Source organism: Falco naumanni, chromosome 1 (genome assembly GCF_017639655.2).
Source record: "Falco naumanni isolate bFalNau1 chromosome 1, bFalNau1.pat, whole genome shotgun sequence".
Lineage (NCBI taxonomy): Eukaryota > Metazoa > Chordata > Aves > Falconiformes > Falconidae > Falco > Falco naumanni.
In genome coordinates, this window is record NC_054054.1 from 225,400 (window position 1) to 244,373 (window position 18,974).

The 18,974-nt window shown below is 39.7% G+C and overlaps 1 protein-coding gene across 24 annotated transcripts in view; it reads right to left on the bottom strand.

Annotated features, from left to right (window-relative positions):
• The window catches only part of PROM1 (prominin 1), a 68,986-nt gene that overhangs the window by 20,774 nt on the left and 29,238 nt on the right, over positions 1–18,974 (bottom strand). For 15 of the 24 annotated variants that reach the window (XM_040593722.1, XM_040593329.1, XM_040593163.1 and 12 more), the window contains 8 exons: positions 16,296–16,322; positions 14,469–14,674; positions 7,330–7,450; positions 4,553–4,616; positions 2,254–2,343; positions 1,573–1,596; positions 733–950; positions 263–337 (listed from right to left, as the gene is read on the bottom strand). In XM_040593722.1, the coding sequence (XP_040449656.1) occupies positions 263–337; positions 733–950; positions 1,573–1,596; positions 2,254–2,343; positions 4,553–4,616; positions 7,330–7,450; positions 14,469–14,674; positions 16,296–16,322 (825 nt within the window). The remainder of the gene's footprint in view (positions 1–262; positions 338–732; positions 951–1,572; positions 1,597–2,253; positions 2,344–4,552; positions 4,617–7,329; positions 7,451–14,468; positions 14,675–16,295; positions 16,323–18,974) is intronic. The other 9 variants (XM_040594649.1, XM_040594027.1, XM_040594368.1 and 6 more) reach the window with 3 other exon arrangements.

Consider the following 18,974-nt stretch of genomic DNA (forward strand, 5'->3'; position numbering starts at 1 on the left):
TAATTATCGTCTTTTCAGGCAGACAATTAGCAATACTTCTTAATCTGTAGTATCCTGGAGACAAAAAGCACTACATTCATACTTTCAAATGTATCAAATTTCAAATCTTGGCCAAACAATGGAATAAGGTGAGATACCCGCCATGAGGCAGGATGAGGTGGGAAAAAGACAATTCTGCTTGAAAAAGTCAAAGGAAAAAAACCAAGTGATACACAAGTACCCCAGTTTAATTAACAGTTTACAAGCCTGCCAAGAAACATACCTTTTGAACCAGACTAGAAAGGTCTGTTCTGAGGACATCATTGACCTTCGCAAGCTGTGAACTCACTCCTGGCAACTAGGAAGCAAAAAGCATTCTTGAGTCACATTGAAGTAGTAGTCTTGCTAATTTACTAAATATTTCAAAGGCAGGAGAGAGGGTAAAGAAACTGGAAAGATGTTTTGTAGTAGATTCTTTCTAGCAAACTTGTACAAAAGCAAAGCTTAATCGCAGCATTTTTGCAAGGGCAGATTACTTCACTGCCCAGAGCAGCACTTTAATGTAGCTGCTTGGCACACATTTTATTCTTTTCTACACAGATGAAAACAGTGACTGGAATTACCCAGAAACACAACAAGGAAAGGTGACTTATCTCACAAGTGACAGCACTCACTGAGCCATTAAGTTGCAGAGATACTGCTGGGCTTATTCAAGGCAATCACACTGTAAGAATCTGAAAAATATTCTCTTACCCCACTAAAATTGGCATTGATGTTCAACTGATGTAATGAATTCCTGATGATATTGCAAGTGGAGGCAGCCTGAGCTGCAGAGCATGCAGAATCATTGAGGGTGTTGCTTAGATGCATTTTAACGTCTGTCAGGTTTGCATGAAGCCTCTCTGTTCCCTCCTGCAAAACCTCTACAGAGACACTCACATTTTCTAGTGCTTCCTTTGTTTCTCTGATGGCTGCAAAGATGTGAAGTTTTAAAAAAAACACAAAACACTTTAGTTAGAAACCAGTCTATAGATACAGTTATGAAGAGAAAGAGCACATTAAATGCTATGACATTCTCAACACTGATTTAAATAACCCTGCCTCCCCTCCAGAAAAACCCTCTAGCACAGAATATGTATTTATGGCACACAAAAATACATCAGTTATGCCTTCCCACAAACAAATTAATGTGCTCAGGCTACTTTTATTGAGATTCTATCCATTTCCCAGATTACTCTTTTCTACCCTTTCCCTACCTCTCCTTACTCAAGTGGTTTCAGTAAAGAAATTTAACACTTGGTCATTAGGTATCAAAAGAAAGCCCATGTCCACAAAACTGTATTTTCAGTATTTTTTTATAATCCAACTCACAAATTTTGTAGCTGCAAGAAAGGGAAAGAGACTATGTTGCATCAGTCAAGCATCATGAGTGTGCAATGCTGTCTGGCTTTAGGTTTCATCCCAATCACACCAAACAAACCACTGAACAGATGTTTAATAGACAAAAAACCCACACAGATACAACTAAAAATACACAAGTCACAAAAATAAAGTGCACTTCACACAACACAAGGTTTTATCATGTTTTTTTACCTTTGATAGCCCTTTCCACTTTGACTTCAAGACAAATAAGAGAAATAAAGCAAAAAAGGAGAATGATGACGAGTGAATGAAAAAGAATTCAGGGACAGAAAAACCAGAGTGACTCAAGTTCATGGGTGTCTTTCACTTTGTGCTATTAGCTGTACCTGATTTTCTCTATAAACAGTACCTAATTCCTTATACAGAAAATGTAATAAAAGAGTATTTTCTTTAAATGGAGACAGAACTAGGCATGAGCAATGCTTAACTCAAAGAGACTGAAGAAATGATGGTTAGCAAAGCTTGGGAGTGTACAGGATGAGGCCATTGTATGTCTAAGACTAACCTGCAAAGACCTATGGACAGCTCTTAAAGCACAGCTTTCCTAATCTCCCTTATATTCAATGGAAAGGAACAACAAGCTGGAGTGGGGAATCTGGATTTCATCTCTCTTCAATGATGCTGAAACTAGGTATCGACAATACCACGTAAATCTTGGTTTAGTTTATAAATGTATTTATACATTTTAAAATATCTGAAAGTCTTCAGTTTAAAAGAAACATCGAGGCACGCAGAAAAATGGTAAGTTGAACCATGTTACTGCACAAAGCCATCCCATACTGCACGCTAGAAAGATGATGCCTGTTTTACCACAGCAACAGAACATTAATACAACGATATGTACATCTTTACCTCCTGCCATTGTCAGAGCTGCATCGAGTGCGGGGCGTACTTCTTTTCCCAGCTGTTCTTGAACTCTATTTCCAAGCAAGGGTCCTACATCTATATGTGTGGAGAGATAAAAATACCCATTACACACTAGTTCAATTTAAACAACCTCTTAGTATAGGCGCTGTCAGACTCTTAAGTTCAAGTATACCGATAAGATTAAAATTTCTCTAAGTCCTGACAGCGAGAACTTAATGACAGAAGGTAACACAGGTACACAGTTCTCCTTTAGCTAGCTATAGGCCTGTAAATTAAAGCAGTGAATCAAAATGTGACTGAGAACATTCACTAGCACATAACGATATAGGTAAAGACACAACACTTCTCCAAAATATGTGGTTTATTGCATTTACTACTTTTTTTTGGAAACAGGTATTTTTTTTCACCGTCTATCTCAAAGAGGTCCGGACAGGAATGTTGTGTCATACTCTTTCACTACACACTGTTTTCATAGTGCAAGAGAATCTAGAAAATGGATTATTTTCCTTTCTCCTGTTCCTGACGTACCCAGCAATGTCAAGGTCACCCACAGCCCAGACCTGTCAGCCATCTCCGCTGAAATCCCGTAGGCGTGTCAGGCACCTGTCTCTGGTCCCTGACCCCTCGTGCAGTGCACCTGGTTTCGCGCTTACCCTACAGCTATCCCCACCTCCGAACAGACAGACGCTGAGCAGAGTTCGGTGCAGCATTTTAATGTAACATATCCTTTAGGTAGTTTCTGGGTCCCCTCCATTTGCAGATCACGGTAAACAGCTTTTTTGAGTGTTTTGCTCTTGATGAGATGGGAATACTGCATGGTACAGAAGCATCCATTACTGTCAACACTGCCAGGTCTGGCTTGGGATGAGAATTTTTATCAAGCAGAAAACACTTCTCAGCATTTCCTTAGGGTGGGCAAACTGAACTCATCTACGCTTCTCTCCAAATGTATGGTACTGATTCCCTTAGAATGAATTTTTTTGCCCCCAGGTGTCACATACTTAATTCTGGTATTTCAAGAAAATAAAAGCTATCTTTATTTATTGATGAGCACTCTCATCACAAATCCAGTTCGTTTCCTGTTAACATATTAAATTAGCATTGAGAACAAGTAAATATTTAATTTGAAATTTCAGTTTGGAGTGCCTGGTAAGCTACAAGCTAGCACTTGAAATGCAGGTGTCAATTCATTATTATTATAGACTTAAAGATGACACACACCTTTTAGACGAGAGTGTTTCTGCCCAGAATTAAGTTGCAAGACTATTGCTGCTCCTTGTTTCACAAGAACATTCAATGTGCATTAGTAGCCTCATAGAGACAAAACATACTGACCCTGGGTCATGCCAAGCTGGCTGCATTGAGGACTACCTTAAAAATACATTTTAAACCTAGACAGAAGCATGGATTCTGGGTAAAATAAATCAGTTTAGGATAAGTGGCATGCTGCCACATTTGCATAGTTTGATCCCAGCAACAGTCCTTGGTTTTTTGGTATTTCTGTATTTCACTTCAGTCTGAAATGCAGATCTGAACACATTTATTAACACATCCTAAGAACACATCTTGAATTATAATCTGCACTGTATTTGGTCAGCCCTTTCTATTATCTGTTTTGGAAAGCAATGCTTAAATTAAAAACAAACAAACAAAAGTCAGTCATTTGGTTGTTTCTGTTTACTGAGATCTTTAAAAGGTAACGCCTCTCACTTTAACTGTGCTGAAGGGGAAAGTGCAGCTGTTGTATTTCAATTTTATCTCCTGCTCTTCAACTGCTCATTCTGAAATGGCAAATACGTTAAGCAGCTTTAGAAAGAAGATAAGCTTATACCTCAACTTCTAGCTGAGTAGAGGACAAAGGTGTAACAACAAAAATAAACAAATACAGAGCTCTCTCACTCACTGGAACCATCAAAACAGCTAGCAGCTCTGTTCCTTGACATTTGGCTCCACATTAAAAACCAGGGAACAATATTCTGAAAAAGCCTTGAATATTAGTGGTTATTGAACTACAAAAAGGAAAATAAAATACTAGCCTCACTTATGGTATACAGTATTTAAGAAAATACTTCTATTTCAGGAAATAATATGCATTATACCAGCTCCAAGACATTTTATGTGAAATTAATTTCAGGTTTTAGTCTCATTTACCACTGACAACAGCACTTGTTTGAAAACCATATTCTCATAAAGAAAATTTCATTTTGCATTATGAGCTATTGACATCATCTTATTCAAGTCTTTAAATACACATCGCTAACCCTCTTTAAATCAAAGTACTTACTATTTAGGTCAGAGAGTGCTTTATCCTTAGTTGTGTTGTACTGGCTCACCAAGTAGTCAATTTGCTGAAAAGAAGATGATAAAATAACTATTAAAAAAACTGGAAAAAAAGTTATGCTTTTAAATAATGAGTCAAACTGCCTCTTTGAAGCAATCAAAACATTTGTGCAAACCCCCAAAATCCTGGCACTCTACTGTTTTCAGTTAACTAAGTATTTAAAAAACTTCCTTGGCAGAACTGCACGTAATAAAAGATGTGTTTATTTGGGAAAACTACTTAACTAGAACATCACTGGAGTAAATGATTCCACTGAGAAGTGTGAAGTAGCAGGAACTCTGGCCTTATGAAGGCCTCAAGTCAGTCAGGCCAATAAGGTTTTGCACATCATCATCTCTGTTATTTGATTTTCTAGTGGCATTAGCTCCTCCTTCGTGGAGAGACACGCGCAAGGCGACAGGGTGGTAATTTGGAAACGATTGACCCCCAGACTGGCTTGTACCTGGGCAGCCCCTCAGAGCTTCTCTTTCGGAAAGGAGCTGGCTGCTCTGACTTCATGCAAATGGTTTTCCTTAACCCCAGGTAGGTTTGGCCCAGTCACAACCTGAGCTCTACCAAGACACCATTAAAACCTGGTTACCAGTGGATGTGGAGTTTGGACAAAAGGCTACCAAAGAGCCATCCCAAGTGGAAATCTTACCATACTAGTTTTGAAAAGACATTAACCACCTTTACTGATTTCTGCACGTTTAAAATGGTGCATCACGAATCCTACCCCAACTGAGCTTAAGTAATGTAAAAGTTAACACACTTGACAAATGGGTTTCCGAGTTTAAATGTGACTCAAATGTGTACCAAAGCATATCTGGCTTGCAGTCTCAAACTTTCTGTTGAGTAAATGAAAAAACCCCGAACAGACAAAAAACCACCCTCAAACCAACATATTGATCATACAGCACTGGATGTAATTAAATGATAAAGTATGAGGCAGAGCTCATTTTTCTAAAAAAAAGTGAAAAAAAACCCAAACAAACCTGAGAATTGCTTACTAAAGGCAGCTGTAGGTGTATTTTTTGTTTATTTCTTTTGTCTTCCTAGGCTAACCTAAGGACTAAAATGTTGCAGAGCTACAGGTTTTGCATTGTCTCCAGCAATGTCACAGACAAAAGGCGATTCTGTGTAACTAATAGTGTTATCGCTCAATACTCGGTCTGCAAATCTTCTATGACATGGACACTTAACATGTGACTTCTTTTTATAAATCCTCTTATATGCTGTATACCTCATACTGATGAGTCAAGGACACCAGTTAGGATTTCAGAGCTTTATAGCCAAATAGTTGGATTCTACAACTTTTTCAAGAAGCTGACATCCTTCTCCTATCCTATCCTCGAGAAATTCTTACAAACGTGTGTGTATATATGATACTCACGTACCTTCTCTGACAAAATGACTTAAAAGATATAACTGGTGACTGCATCGTTAAGTAGCAAGTGTAAAAAAGAAAAATAATGCTGCCTAGAAACTAAAAACCTGCTACCTAAGTGAGACTTTGAGGAACCCCTGGCACAAGTGTTCAAATCCTGACACTTAAATTCAGTAATTCAGGTGTTTATTAACTTTTTTAGCTAGTGTCTGGGGTTTTTTTATCTATTAAGATGGTTAGTTCTACATAACAGATTTTCTGTTCCGACACTTCTTGTCATCGCTCGATGTACTGCGAAGGGGAGTCTAGTGGTTTCTGAATGCAACTGGATTGCATCTTTCTGTGCCTGAGTCAGTTCCAAACTGACAAAAAGGCACTCTGCTTCAAGAAAGAAATTGTTGGCATGGTGTCCACTTCCTGCCACATATGTTCATCACCAGACTGTCACAACACCATGAGCAAATGACTAATTCTATAGGGAACAACTCCAGCTAGGGAAACATTTAAAGGCACCACCCAGATGTCTCCTGTTTGAGAACAGCCCAGAGTTACTGTGACTGGGATGCTACCACACTCACGGATCCCTCCTGTTTCCAATTTATCAGTCACATGGAAGTAAAACAGATTAATTAAATGTAATTAATTAAAATTAATGAAAGACAAGGTAATAGGACTGTCGGGCTTTTTTTTCCCTTCTAATCCGTTAAGAATTGACATTTGTACATGGCAAAGTTTAAAATCTTCCTTACTAGCATTTCCCCCCCCATGCAAAAAAGATACATAGAGGGCTCCTTTCCAGACTCTAAGGAAAGCTTGAGAGTGGAAAGAAAAGAATCTTTCCTGTTTATTATGGCACAGTATGACCCTGGTTTAAAGAAAAAACAGTAAAAATACTTGTGGAAAAGAAGTTACTGTAGCTCAGTCCCAGAGCACATAACAAGTCCAAAATACAAGGAAACAGGAAAGAGAAACACAGAATCCACGTCCTCATGAAAAACCTTCTTTCCCTTTTTTGTATGTATTCCTTTTAAAAACATATTTTTTTCCAAACGATTCACCTTCTGCTAGCAACCTGCACTAGTTCTGCAGAAGGAAGAGTGCCTACAAGCACCATCGCACCATACTCCAGGAGTACAGCTCAGAAGTTGCTCAAAGAATACTGATCCATCAGGATAACTCCCAAACGTTTACTGCTGTCTTACCTTGCATCATTTGTTCTACTTTGTGAGACTGACATATAAATAATAAACAAAATACAAAAAAGTAATTTATGCCAAACAAACAACTATGTTCTGCAATATTTCTTTCTTACACTTCTTCCCTCCCACTCCCCATAAAGATAAAAATTCTTTACCGCTGGAGTGTCGTTAAGGAAAATTTTCAGATCTTTAAAGTTACTGTTAACCAGTTTCTTTGCTCCTCGGACTTGGTTAGTTAAATGCTGGTTGGCAGCATAAGCACAGAGCACTCCAACACTATAAAAAATACAGGTAATTATTATTGTAAACGACCATTCTGACATAAAATAGAAACAAAAAATTACAGCTAAAAAAGGTCAACTTTATCACAATAAACAGTTCCATAAATTTACACATTCTCTTTTTCTTTCTACAAGTTCTCACTACTCATTCAAAAACAGAAAGGAGAAAGCAATGTTAACCTGAAGTCTTCAGAAGTTACTAAAGCACAACTACTTATCCATTTGCATTGATACTGTCAGAAGATGAATATAGCCCAGGTAAATTGTACCAGACTTAGAAACGTTAGGCTTTTTTACAAGTATTATTAACCCTGACACAGCTACCAGCAAACGTGCATAAGTTAACAGTGAAAAGAAATATTTTACATTTGAAAATGTCAGCAGCATTTACTGCTAATGGCCCAATTTATTTACATAATTACAAGGATCTTTTAAAAGCACACGGATAGTCCCTATTAACGCTAAAATAATATATAGGCATTTCCCGATACTAAGCCAAAAGGTAGCAAGTGAGTTAGACTTCCAGCCAGCACTGCTGCTGATTTTCTATTTGATCACACCCCACTGTAAAATTCTAATTACAATATAACAGATCTGCACAAACAGTAAGGAAAAAGGCAATTAGAAGTCCCGTGAGAGGCTTCAAAAGCTCTCTTAGCATATATCACCCTTACGTTTCTTTGTTTAGTTTAGATGTAAAATAGACTTAAACAGAAGGATGACAAGCAGACTCCAATGACTAACTCTTCAATACAGTTTCTTGATGATGCTTATAGAAAGTGGTGGAAACTTCAGTAGATGGCCTGATAAGAGAAACTGGTGAAGAAACTAGAACTGAGAGGAGAATTAGACAACATGTACATTTTCACACAGACAATGGCTTCCACACTGGCCAGTTTTCTTTGCCAACAGACAAATGGCAACTTGCATCCAAAACCGTGTGGCCAGCAGGACTAGGGAAGTGACTGTACTGGAAGGCGTCCAGAGGTGGGCAATGAAGCTGGTGAAGGGTCTAGAGAACAAGTCTTATGAGGAGCAGCTGAGGGAACTGGCGTCATTTAGCCTGAAGAAAAGGAGGCTCGGGGGGACCTTCTCACTGTCTACAACCACCCAAAAGGAGGCTGTAGCAAGGTGGGGGTCGGTCTCTTCTCCCAAGTAACAAGGAATAGGATAAGAGAAAATGGCCTCAAGTTGTGCCAGGGGAGGTTTCAATTGGATATTAGGAAAAAATTCTTCCCTAAAAGGGCTGCGAAGCACTGGAACAGGCTGCCCAGAGAAGTGGTGGAGTCACCATCCTTGGAGGTATCTAAAAGACATGTAGACACGACACTTGGGGACATGGTTTAGTGGTGGACTTGGTAAACGTTGGGTTTACGGTAGGACTCTATGATATTAAAGGTCTTTCCCAATCTAAACGATTCTATGATTCACTTTTTGTTTGTAAACATCTCTTGGTCACAACAGCTAACCTTTCAGACAAATACCAGAAAAATCAAGCAAGCATTAGAGCGGTAGCAGCCTCAAAGGCAGCTCACTACAAGCCCACTTGATGGGCTAAGCTAAGCACTAACCTTCCGCAGGTTTAACTGGCGGACAGCACAGATCCACTCAACACCGGCTCAGTACAGCCTCAAAGGGCAAGCACTGCCCAGGGGCTGCAGTCGGGTGCATCACAAGCAGCTCCTGGATGGCACGTTGGGTCAGTCCCGTACCGCGCGTGACAGCACATCAGCTCAACACTGGAGGGGCAGGCGGTACCCTGAAAGGTCACTATGGACATCTGCACAAAAGGGAGTCACTAACACCAACGGTATTGCACTCCACCCAGGCTGTCAAACTTCCTGAGCTGGGGTGTCAAGACAGCCTGAATACTATTTTTAAGTAAGACTTAGAGAAATACATTAACGGGCTTCTGATGGGGCAAAATATACAGGGTAAGAATAATTCTTACTGCAAAAAAACGTGTGTTCAAAGGAAGCCATAATACAACCAGATAAATGAGAAATGGGATGGTGGAGAGCAAATGGATACTTAAACCAACATGATTTGCATATCCCGGCAAGACAGAAGCGAACACCCTGATGATGCATGTCTCCTCTTATCAGTGATCCAAAACCAAACCCTCAACTTTATTTTGCTTTTCCTATTTTAGCCTTCCCAAACAACGTAAAGGCTTGTTCTCCCAGTAAAACTAGCCTCAAGTACAAGAATCTCTTCTGCCCTGACAAATACTCTCAGTAGGAAAATTCTGATTTCAGAGCACGATACAGAGAGATGGCAAGACTATATGCTACAGGTGCTGGTCTACTACAAATGCTTCAATAACATTTTTCTCAACATCCAAGAATATTCATAACAGGATAACAGAGTCTGACAAAGCAGTTGCTTCCCTAGCCAAAATTTCACAGCTATGTCTTCAAAACTGGCAATTAACTATCTTCCCAGAAGTCATTAATGAATGAAGGGACACCAAAACTTATCTTGCTATTTACTTAACTAACAGCAAATGACATAGTTGTATTTCCACTACAAAAAACATTTGAGCAGCCATTACCATCAGCTACCCTCCATGGGTAGCTCAGAATGCATAAAAATCCCAAACCATTCGATGATTCTAAAATGAAACCAGTTACTTTGCTTATCATAGACACATGCAATGTATTACTTCTTTTCACTCTACAGTGATGGTAATTGTTTTATTTTTTTTTAAATCAGAAGATGAACTATCTCAATTTTTCCTGATAAACAAACATTTATATGTCACTATGAGGTTTGGAGTTTATCACATCCTTGTTCTTTGGACAGCCAGCGTTTTTATGTCTTTTCACTATTATGCTTCCAGAGCAGAAAGGTCAACTGGAAGCTAACAAAACAGTACTTTGTAAGATTTGAGCATGATAATTTTTCTCTTCATCTCCTAAAGGGAAGGAGTGGGAGGAAACAAGACAGCAGAGATGCTGTAAGCAGACAAGGCACTCAGAACAATTGTGACTACATTCTGAATGTAACTAAACAAACACGCAACATGAGAGAGGATAAAAATAAATCTATTTATCATGTAACTGAGGCTGGAGTCAACATTCAATAAAAGGCTACAAGGAGAAAGTCATAAAGCAGGAATGAAAAGGACATGCCTTTTCTACATTCTCTAACAGATTAGAGAATTGTTTAAACAGTCTCTTCAAGAATCAGATATTCCACCCTCAATTTCTCATTGGGTTTCACAGATATAAATGTTACTAATCCAGCTGCAGTGGGGGACCGAAGCTTCTCCTTTAGCTGTGTTTGCAAAAAATCCCAAGTCACAGAATAGAAAACTTGAACAGATTTACATATTGTAAGAATCTTACCTTCCTCACTACTAACTAACAAATTTAAGAAAATAACAGGCTAGAAACTTCTGTAACAACTTTTTCACCAGATGCCAAGTATCATTCCCTTCCTTCGGACTTGGCTTTTCCTAGCCTCATACACAACGACATCCACAACTTCACAAAACTTACAACACAACCTCTCTTGGAAGGACAGAAAACCGACTATGTGTTTTTCTATCCAATAGCCAGGACACCTTCTATCACCAGTATTAAATTTGGTACTGCGATGTATCAGGATATTTTTCTAAAGAAATCAAGTGTCCCTTCCTTGACTTTACAATTTAGAACTCAATGAAATCACATTTCTTTCCCAAAGAAAACATATGTTTGCCTAAGCTTGCAGATGACTAGGAAATCAGATTTAATAGCAGGTCTCTGATCCTGAATTCGAAGTTAACCTTTGCAGAAAAGCACATAATTTTTTTGATGATAAATTTGGAATATAAAAAATCAAATTACTCAGCTATATATTTGATAGATTATTTCTACATCCTATGCCCTTTAGCAATAGAATCCTACTTTGTAGGACAACATTCATACAGAAAAACTGCAAATTACCAAAAACACCACATGTGTTCTTGGTTCAATCTACCAAAAGAAGTATTTCAAATGCATCAAACAAATGCACGTACTGGAAAATTACACACTGAAGGCCTATTTAAGATAAACAACAGTGTATGTAATCACAAGTCTTCTGAATGGTCTCTTGTACCTTTCCTTGAGGAAAGCATACTTCCCACATGCACCCCACCGTCAGAGAGCAGATCTAGGTAGAGTGGTTTGTGGTTTTTTTTTTTTAATTAAAAAAATAAAAATCTGTCATCTTTAATTCCTTTACACATGATTCCAGTAAGCTTAGTATTGACTTCATCCTAATTACCAGAGGACCCTATCAATGGAAAAGTGAGAAGAAATGTTCCTTGAGATTAAAATCTACTAGCTGAAATCTTCTAAAATCTGTATTAACTGCATATATGTCAGTGTGAACTTGCATGCTGACACACAGAAAAGCCATTCCCCAGCCTTTACTAGAGTTTTCAAGAGATGTCACCTATATACACAATCTACTGCAACCTCCACATTCAGAGTCTTTCCCCTACTAATACTCTCTACTATGCATTTGACCTGTCCTGCCCAGACAAGGAAATACAGTTTGAACACATCTTTCCATACCAAGGACTGGAAAAAATAAAAAGTTTAATGAAAAAGAAATAATTCTCATGCTTCCTACTTTCAAAGTTCTGATCATTTGACTGTGTGAATCCCATAATGTCTGGCATTGCAAGGGAAAGGGACAGGAGGATGCAGAATGTACACTTAAATAGTAATCCTGAAGAGGTCCATCACCTAGAAATCCTTCCCATTCCCCCCCATCAGTTGTCTGCATGTACCTTCCACTGGACAGCCTTGATTTAAAGCAAAGCTCCACTGGCAGAGGTGCAGGTTTGGGGCACTCTGACGGATGCATGTCTTGCTAAATGCATCTCCTGAAGCAGCACACTAGTTGGGGTGAAGAAGTCTACAGCATTCCAGTCACCTGGCAAGGGTTTGGGGGACACACTCCCAAAGGAGGCCCCTGATGCTCCACGACCTTTACCCCAAAAATGAGAGGATCCACCTTAATGATTTACTGTTGCATCTTGATGTAATCCTGTATTAGCAGAGATCATTCGAGTTTTTGTTCTTTTGGCTCTGTTTGCAAATAGCCATAAGCATTTTACTTGAACAGGATGAACCTTTTGATTATTGTCATAGCATATGGCACATTCCTTGAGAAGTGTGATTTTGGAAGAACAACTACAGGTAAATCTTCCACCTAATATGAAATTCTGTGGCAACTTGGGGGAAAAAGTAGAGAATAGTCCACAAGGGGACAGCCTGCATACAATACAAGAAATAAACAGTTTTAAGTAAATCTCAGGCTTTCTCGGGGGGTTTTGGGGTTTGGTTTTGGGTTTTTTTTGGTTTTTTTTTGTTGGGGCAATGTCTACCTGTCCTTTTGTGTTTCAGCACAGCAGCAAGCAAGTTGACATAGGCTTAAATAGATCCAGGCACATCATCTTCTCTTCTCCTGTGAAAGAACATCCAGGAAGGGCAGCAGAATCTGCTTTGTACGGAGACCCAAGCACTCAAGCCAAGCTGGGCTAAGTAATATTTGTCTCATAAAGTCCTATCTTGCCTTGCACAGCACTCTCAGCGTTAGAGACTTAGCCAGCGAGTCACAGGAGATTATCTCCACCTGTGCAAACCTGCAGACAGAGCTCACGCCAACACCTCCCTTAAATTAAGTATCCGATACTCCTGATGTCTTACAAAAAAAGGATGAGTCCGAGGCAGACTCCCTAGGCATGGAAAGCATGTCAGTAAGGATCACTGACTTCCCAGTCATGATCTGCAAAGAATCATTTGCCAATGCTGGGTATGCTTAATACCACAAGAATAGCTGGCAGCAAACGTGCAAGATAAAGAGACCAACTGGGCAGATGATCTCCCAGTTTCTCTGCTGACAGGCAACATTCCTCAGTCATTATTACCAGAACACAGCATCCTGCAACGTGGTGTAAAGATAGCTGGCAAGGTCTGTGAGCTACCTTCAGTTTTGGCATGCTGAGAGATAATTTAATAACTTACTTTCTTTAAGGCACCGTTGTACTATGGAGAACTTTTGTCCTGTCATCATGGCAGGGATGCACCTACCACCTGCAGTACCATTTGACTTTCTGGTCTTCAGGATACTGAAGTGTCACATTTGTTAGTGATGCCTGGGAGAAAAGAGCATGTTCCCACACCAGATATCAGTGTGGCCCACATTTGAGCATAGGCAAGGTCTCAATTTGTCATGAAAAGCAGTAGTAAAAAGAAAAAAAAAAATTCTAGGTTGTAGTGAAGTGACAAAGTAAGTCCCACCTGACTGACACAGTATAGATCAAAAGACTTGATCTATAATCACAAAATAAGGATAGTAGGCAGGTGAAAATACGAAAGAGTTGAAGGAAAATAAAAAGCCTGAAAGCAATGTATTTTGAAAGCATCTACAGGGAAAAGTCTTGACAGTAGTCCTTTATCATCTGTTACACACCCAGCAGAGAACAAGAGTGTGCTCCTAACACCAGTAGCACCGAAGTGTCTCCAGGCTCCAGGATTTCACAGTGAGTGCATGCAGGCTGTAAACAACACAGTGCCTACAAGAAAGCCCATTATTCTGAACTAATATGAAAATCAGGGGGAAAGCAAATACTGAAGGAGGTCACACAACTATTTTTCTCACTGCCACTACACTATCAAGAACAAACTAGCATTTTGTACCTCAGGTTCTCTTATGGGACGGTAACTGAACATAGGACACAGTATCTTATATTCCTAAGGCTAACAAAACCTTCTGCAGCTGCCATTTTCAGACTGGTGAAAACTTCGTTTGCCAAAATCAAGCTTATTTTTTTTTTTGTTTCACACCTACATTCCTCTCAAGCAAGTACATAATGACCTGTGGATAGCAATGGTAGCAGCCTTTTTACAATGTAGTCACATTTTCTTTAATAATTCTGCACCTGTAGGCTAATACAGTAACATTATTTGTCACATGATACTGCAAAATTAGTGCTATACCAAGCTTCATATTGTTCTCTTTATTACACTTGCCTTATTATTAAAGAAGCAACAAAAAGAAATGTTGCAAAACAGCTCCTCTGACAGTCAGCATTTTTCTTCTGTCTTTGATGCATTTCCCCACCACAGTTGTCACAGCAACGACACATACAGAAGCAAAGTCCCACAAGAGGCAGTAACAAAATAAATAGCAATCCCAAGGCTGCGGAGACTATAAAACCGATTTCATAGTAGATAGCCTGTAATTCAGACAAAAATAGTGGTAATAGCAGATATCACACAGTAACTGCAATCAATATAGAGCAAATAATAATAATAAGGAAAAAAAAAAAAACAAAAAACAAACTACAGACTAAACCATCTACAAAGTTCCCAAGGTTAAGGACGTTCTGTATTTTGTCAATAGCTGACAACTTTTGATACAACAAAAAGATACGTAACATTGTAAATACTGATAGCTAATAATTATTTACGTAGAGTATTAGCTAGGTAAACTACAGGAATGAGTGCTAAGAGAAATACGCTCACAAGGAACAAATGTGAATCAATGCAATTGAAACAGGTTAAAAATGAACACATTTGATTTCCCGGACCACAAATTTACTGTTTCTCACATCTGCTTCCAAAAAGACTCCACAAATTATCCGCAAGGCTAACTAGATCAACACTTCATCGGGGGCGGGAGGCTTGCCTTGTTCTCCTTTTTAATCAGTAACGGGCAGAAAGGTTCATATGAACCGCAAAGGGAAGCACTTCAACGGATGATCAATTGCAAATGCTTCTCCAAACTGCTGATGCTAAAACTGCTTAGGGACTGGAAAACACAAAGAAGTGGATTTTAAGCTCTCTCAGGTAAAGACATTTATTCTGCTGCTGAACAGCAGAGCACCAGCAACTAAAAGGACGCTTTCAGAAGCTGGAAAGAGTGAAAGGGAATGATGCAATGCAAGAGCCTAATTAGCTTTTACTGCGGAAGCTGTGCAAGTGCCCCAGGACCAAGAAGCAGGGCCAGGCAGCCCTGGGGCCAGGCAGCCCTGGGGCCAGGCAGCCCTGGGGCCAGGCAGCCCTGGCATAGCCCCTACACAAGGCGCTGTGGCTTCAGGGGACAAGCTGGGAGCTGGCCACACTGCTTCCCACTGCTGCAAACACAAGCCAACACATTCAAAACTGGATTGGGCAGGCGTCTGTGCACAGAGCTAGACAGCACGGCGTGGGCACCCCCCCCCACCCCGTTTACCTTCCCTGATACATCTCTCTTCTCCTTTCCTTTCCCAATTTTAGGAGAACTAGTTCTCACGCTAGTACTTTAAGCCCTCTTCTGTTTTACAAATCAGCCAGCACAAGGGCAACTTGACAGCAAACGGATGAAATTGAGGCTGGATATAGTCCTGCAAAATAAGTTACAATTTCTCACAAGCTATCACTCATGCTCCAGTTCCAGCTTTGCTGATGCCCTTCCTCACAATCCCTAATTACCAACTGATACAAATACGGCAATCATCACCATTAGCAGAGTTGCAAATTTCTGACCTAATTACCCATTCTAGGATAAAGCCTATTTTTTTATTTATTATTGTTATTAACTGCTGGTTAAAAGCTGTTAGCCCTTCGGAAGAATACAAACTAGATGCTTGGAAGAAGAACTTGGCTAGATTTTGCAAAAGGATTACTGTTTTCCTTTCTAATTAGCTGAACACTTCAAAAACTATTTGACAACATGAATGATCTTAAAATAGGTTAGATGGAAAAACACTATTTAAAAAAAAACATTAAAAATAGTTATGGATGTTTTAATAGTAGTAGTGCATACAGATGTGGTTAGTGTCTTTTGAAAGCTGTACATCTACCATAAAACATTACCTGAAGAGTCAGGACAACATTTTCTGGCTGTGGAAGTCAAAACAAATGAAGAATGTGTGTAATACACAGGCAGCATGCACAAAAACAAATCACATGAATAATGAATAATTAACCATGACCAAAACAATTAACAACACAGAAACAATAACAAGAAGCAACTAAAGTAAAATAATGCATAGAAGCACCATTAAATAATCATGTAAAAAATATTTACAGTAAAATACATAGCAGATAATTTCTGGTTTCCTTGGTAAGTGAAAGGAATCTAGTATTTGTCCAAAAGATATTCCCATATTAAAACAACAACAGACCAGTTATTTTCGCACTGAGCATCTGTTTTGTATCATTCCCAACACATTTCACAGAAGAGAAGGACAGGGCTTGCATTATACTTCGTGGTTTAGCGATGTCTTCATGAATTCCACCTGTCATAACTGCTATAATATTCCTGACTTTTTCTTTTCAATGCTTATTTCATTTTTGCAGCTTCAAAAGCAGTTTTGGGACCTTAACACATCACATGCAAAATTCACCTTCACTTCTAACTAATTATGTACAGGTTTATTTTAAATCATTCCAAAGTATAACAGAAAAGGCATTCAAGAAAGACTGAAGAAGTCTATTTAACAGTTTCGTCACTGTCTTCTTATCCATAATTTCAAAACAACACTGAAAACTAAACATTCAATTAGAGGAATTTGAGAAGAATCCGATTTGCACAATGGAAACAGAATTTATTGTATTTTTCCCCTTCGTCTCCATATGACAAGTTCACAGCTGATAACTCTTTTCCCCTTTCTTGTAAGTGGAAAAGGGAAGCAGAGAAGCTGAAGACGGCAAGACTCCTCAGCCCCGAGTCTGACGTGTGAGAATCAGAAATGTTCTCAAGGTTTAGGAATTTTTTTTCAGCATCACACACATCTTTATGAAACTTCTACTGTACAACATACTTAAAATGTTCAAAATCATATTTGAAACTATATTTTTAATGGGAGGAAAACAAATGCTTACCCACCCTTATAAATCTGGTTCCAAGTACGATTTTGAACATTTCAAGCAAGCCCATCTCCCAGCAGAAGTAGAACAACGGCAGCAGCGAGCTGGCTCCCCTTGAGCAGGCACAGCAGCTGCGCTCAACTGCTGGGCTGTCCTGACAGATTGCTGCCCCTGACAGGGGACCAGGAGATGTCGACAGTAAGAGTCCAACTGGGAACACTGGGACACACAGCACAGAAGTGGAAAGAGCCTCCTGGGTCACAACACATCCCACAAATAGGATTAAAAAAAACAAAACAAAACAACCAACCAAACAAAAAAAAACAGCAGAGGAATGGCAGCAGATATTTAGCAGGATAAACGAGAAGCAGATTGCCTGTTCTTGCTACTGAAGGCCTGTTCCCAGCGCTTGGTCAACAACTCTTCTTTCTCACATGGATTTATACATGGCCCATTTCTGCCCTTTGCTTCTGTGACAGCGTCATCGTTCTCCCAAACAGCAGTGTTTTCTTCCTGGTGTTTCCTCTCTGGGTATATATTTAAAAAGGGTAATTGCACCCCTTATCCATTCTTTTCCTAAGCAAAGCAAACTCTCTAGTCTCCTCTGAAGACCTCTGTGTTTCCCAGGTGACCCTAAGAGACACTTTCTGAACTCATCCTAGCCAGAGTTCATTCTCCTAGAATTTGAGTGATCAAAACCATAGGCAACATTTCTAACTACTTACTCACGCCCTTCTGTGACATTCACACCTCCCTATCCTCACTGGAAATTCTTCCAGGGGCACTTCTACAGCCACACTGGCCTCTTCACAGCTGCCTCTCACTGATGCTTCTGTCTTCGAAGGGATTCTCTACTTGTCCTGATATATTTTCCTTTTCCAAATTTGTTTTACAGTTTTGCATGGTATTCAGATCATAATTAGGACCTATAAACAGCCCCTATCTGTTTTGCTTCTTAAGAACACCTAATACTGTATTTGCCTCCCTATAATCTCACGGTATTTTAACAAGCGCCTCCACTATGCAGGATTACAGCTGTCATTAGTCTCAAATTTCCCATGATTTTCGCACTAGTTACTAAATACTAGTGATCATGTATACCACCTATGGTCTAACGGTTTTGTCCAAAGCCTCTACCGAGCAAACCCACCCTACACTCCTCCCAGGTGTACAGGCACAGCCTACGGCACACTGCTGTCACAGAGCCCCACAAACAAGCCTATGGGACTGGCAAGAGTCACTTGATACAGCATGACAATACCCACGCACTTGGATGTCACGCAGAGGTTATCAAGCTACTGGAGCAATAGGCTTGTTGTCAGGAGGCCATGGAAGCACAAGGCTTTCCCCTTTCTAATCACAAGCTCATCCCGGTCACCCTGATTCAAAGCGATAGCTCAGTGCCTGCATGCCAAGCGCCATACTCATCTTCCTGACGGGTACACCGTACTGCAGGGACTACAAGCAAGGGGCTCACATGAGGTAACGTGCCCACTGCACGGCCGCGGTTAAGGTTCCTGCTGCAGAACTCAACCAGCGACACTGCTTCAACAGTGGGCCACTATATTTGAGAACAACCTAAAATCAGAGCACGTTACATTCAAACTTCTCGTGCTACCAGACTTCTTTAAGAATTTCAACTGTTACAAGATGATTACCAACCTAAAGAGAGAATGGAAAATA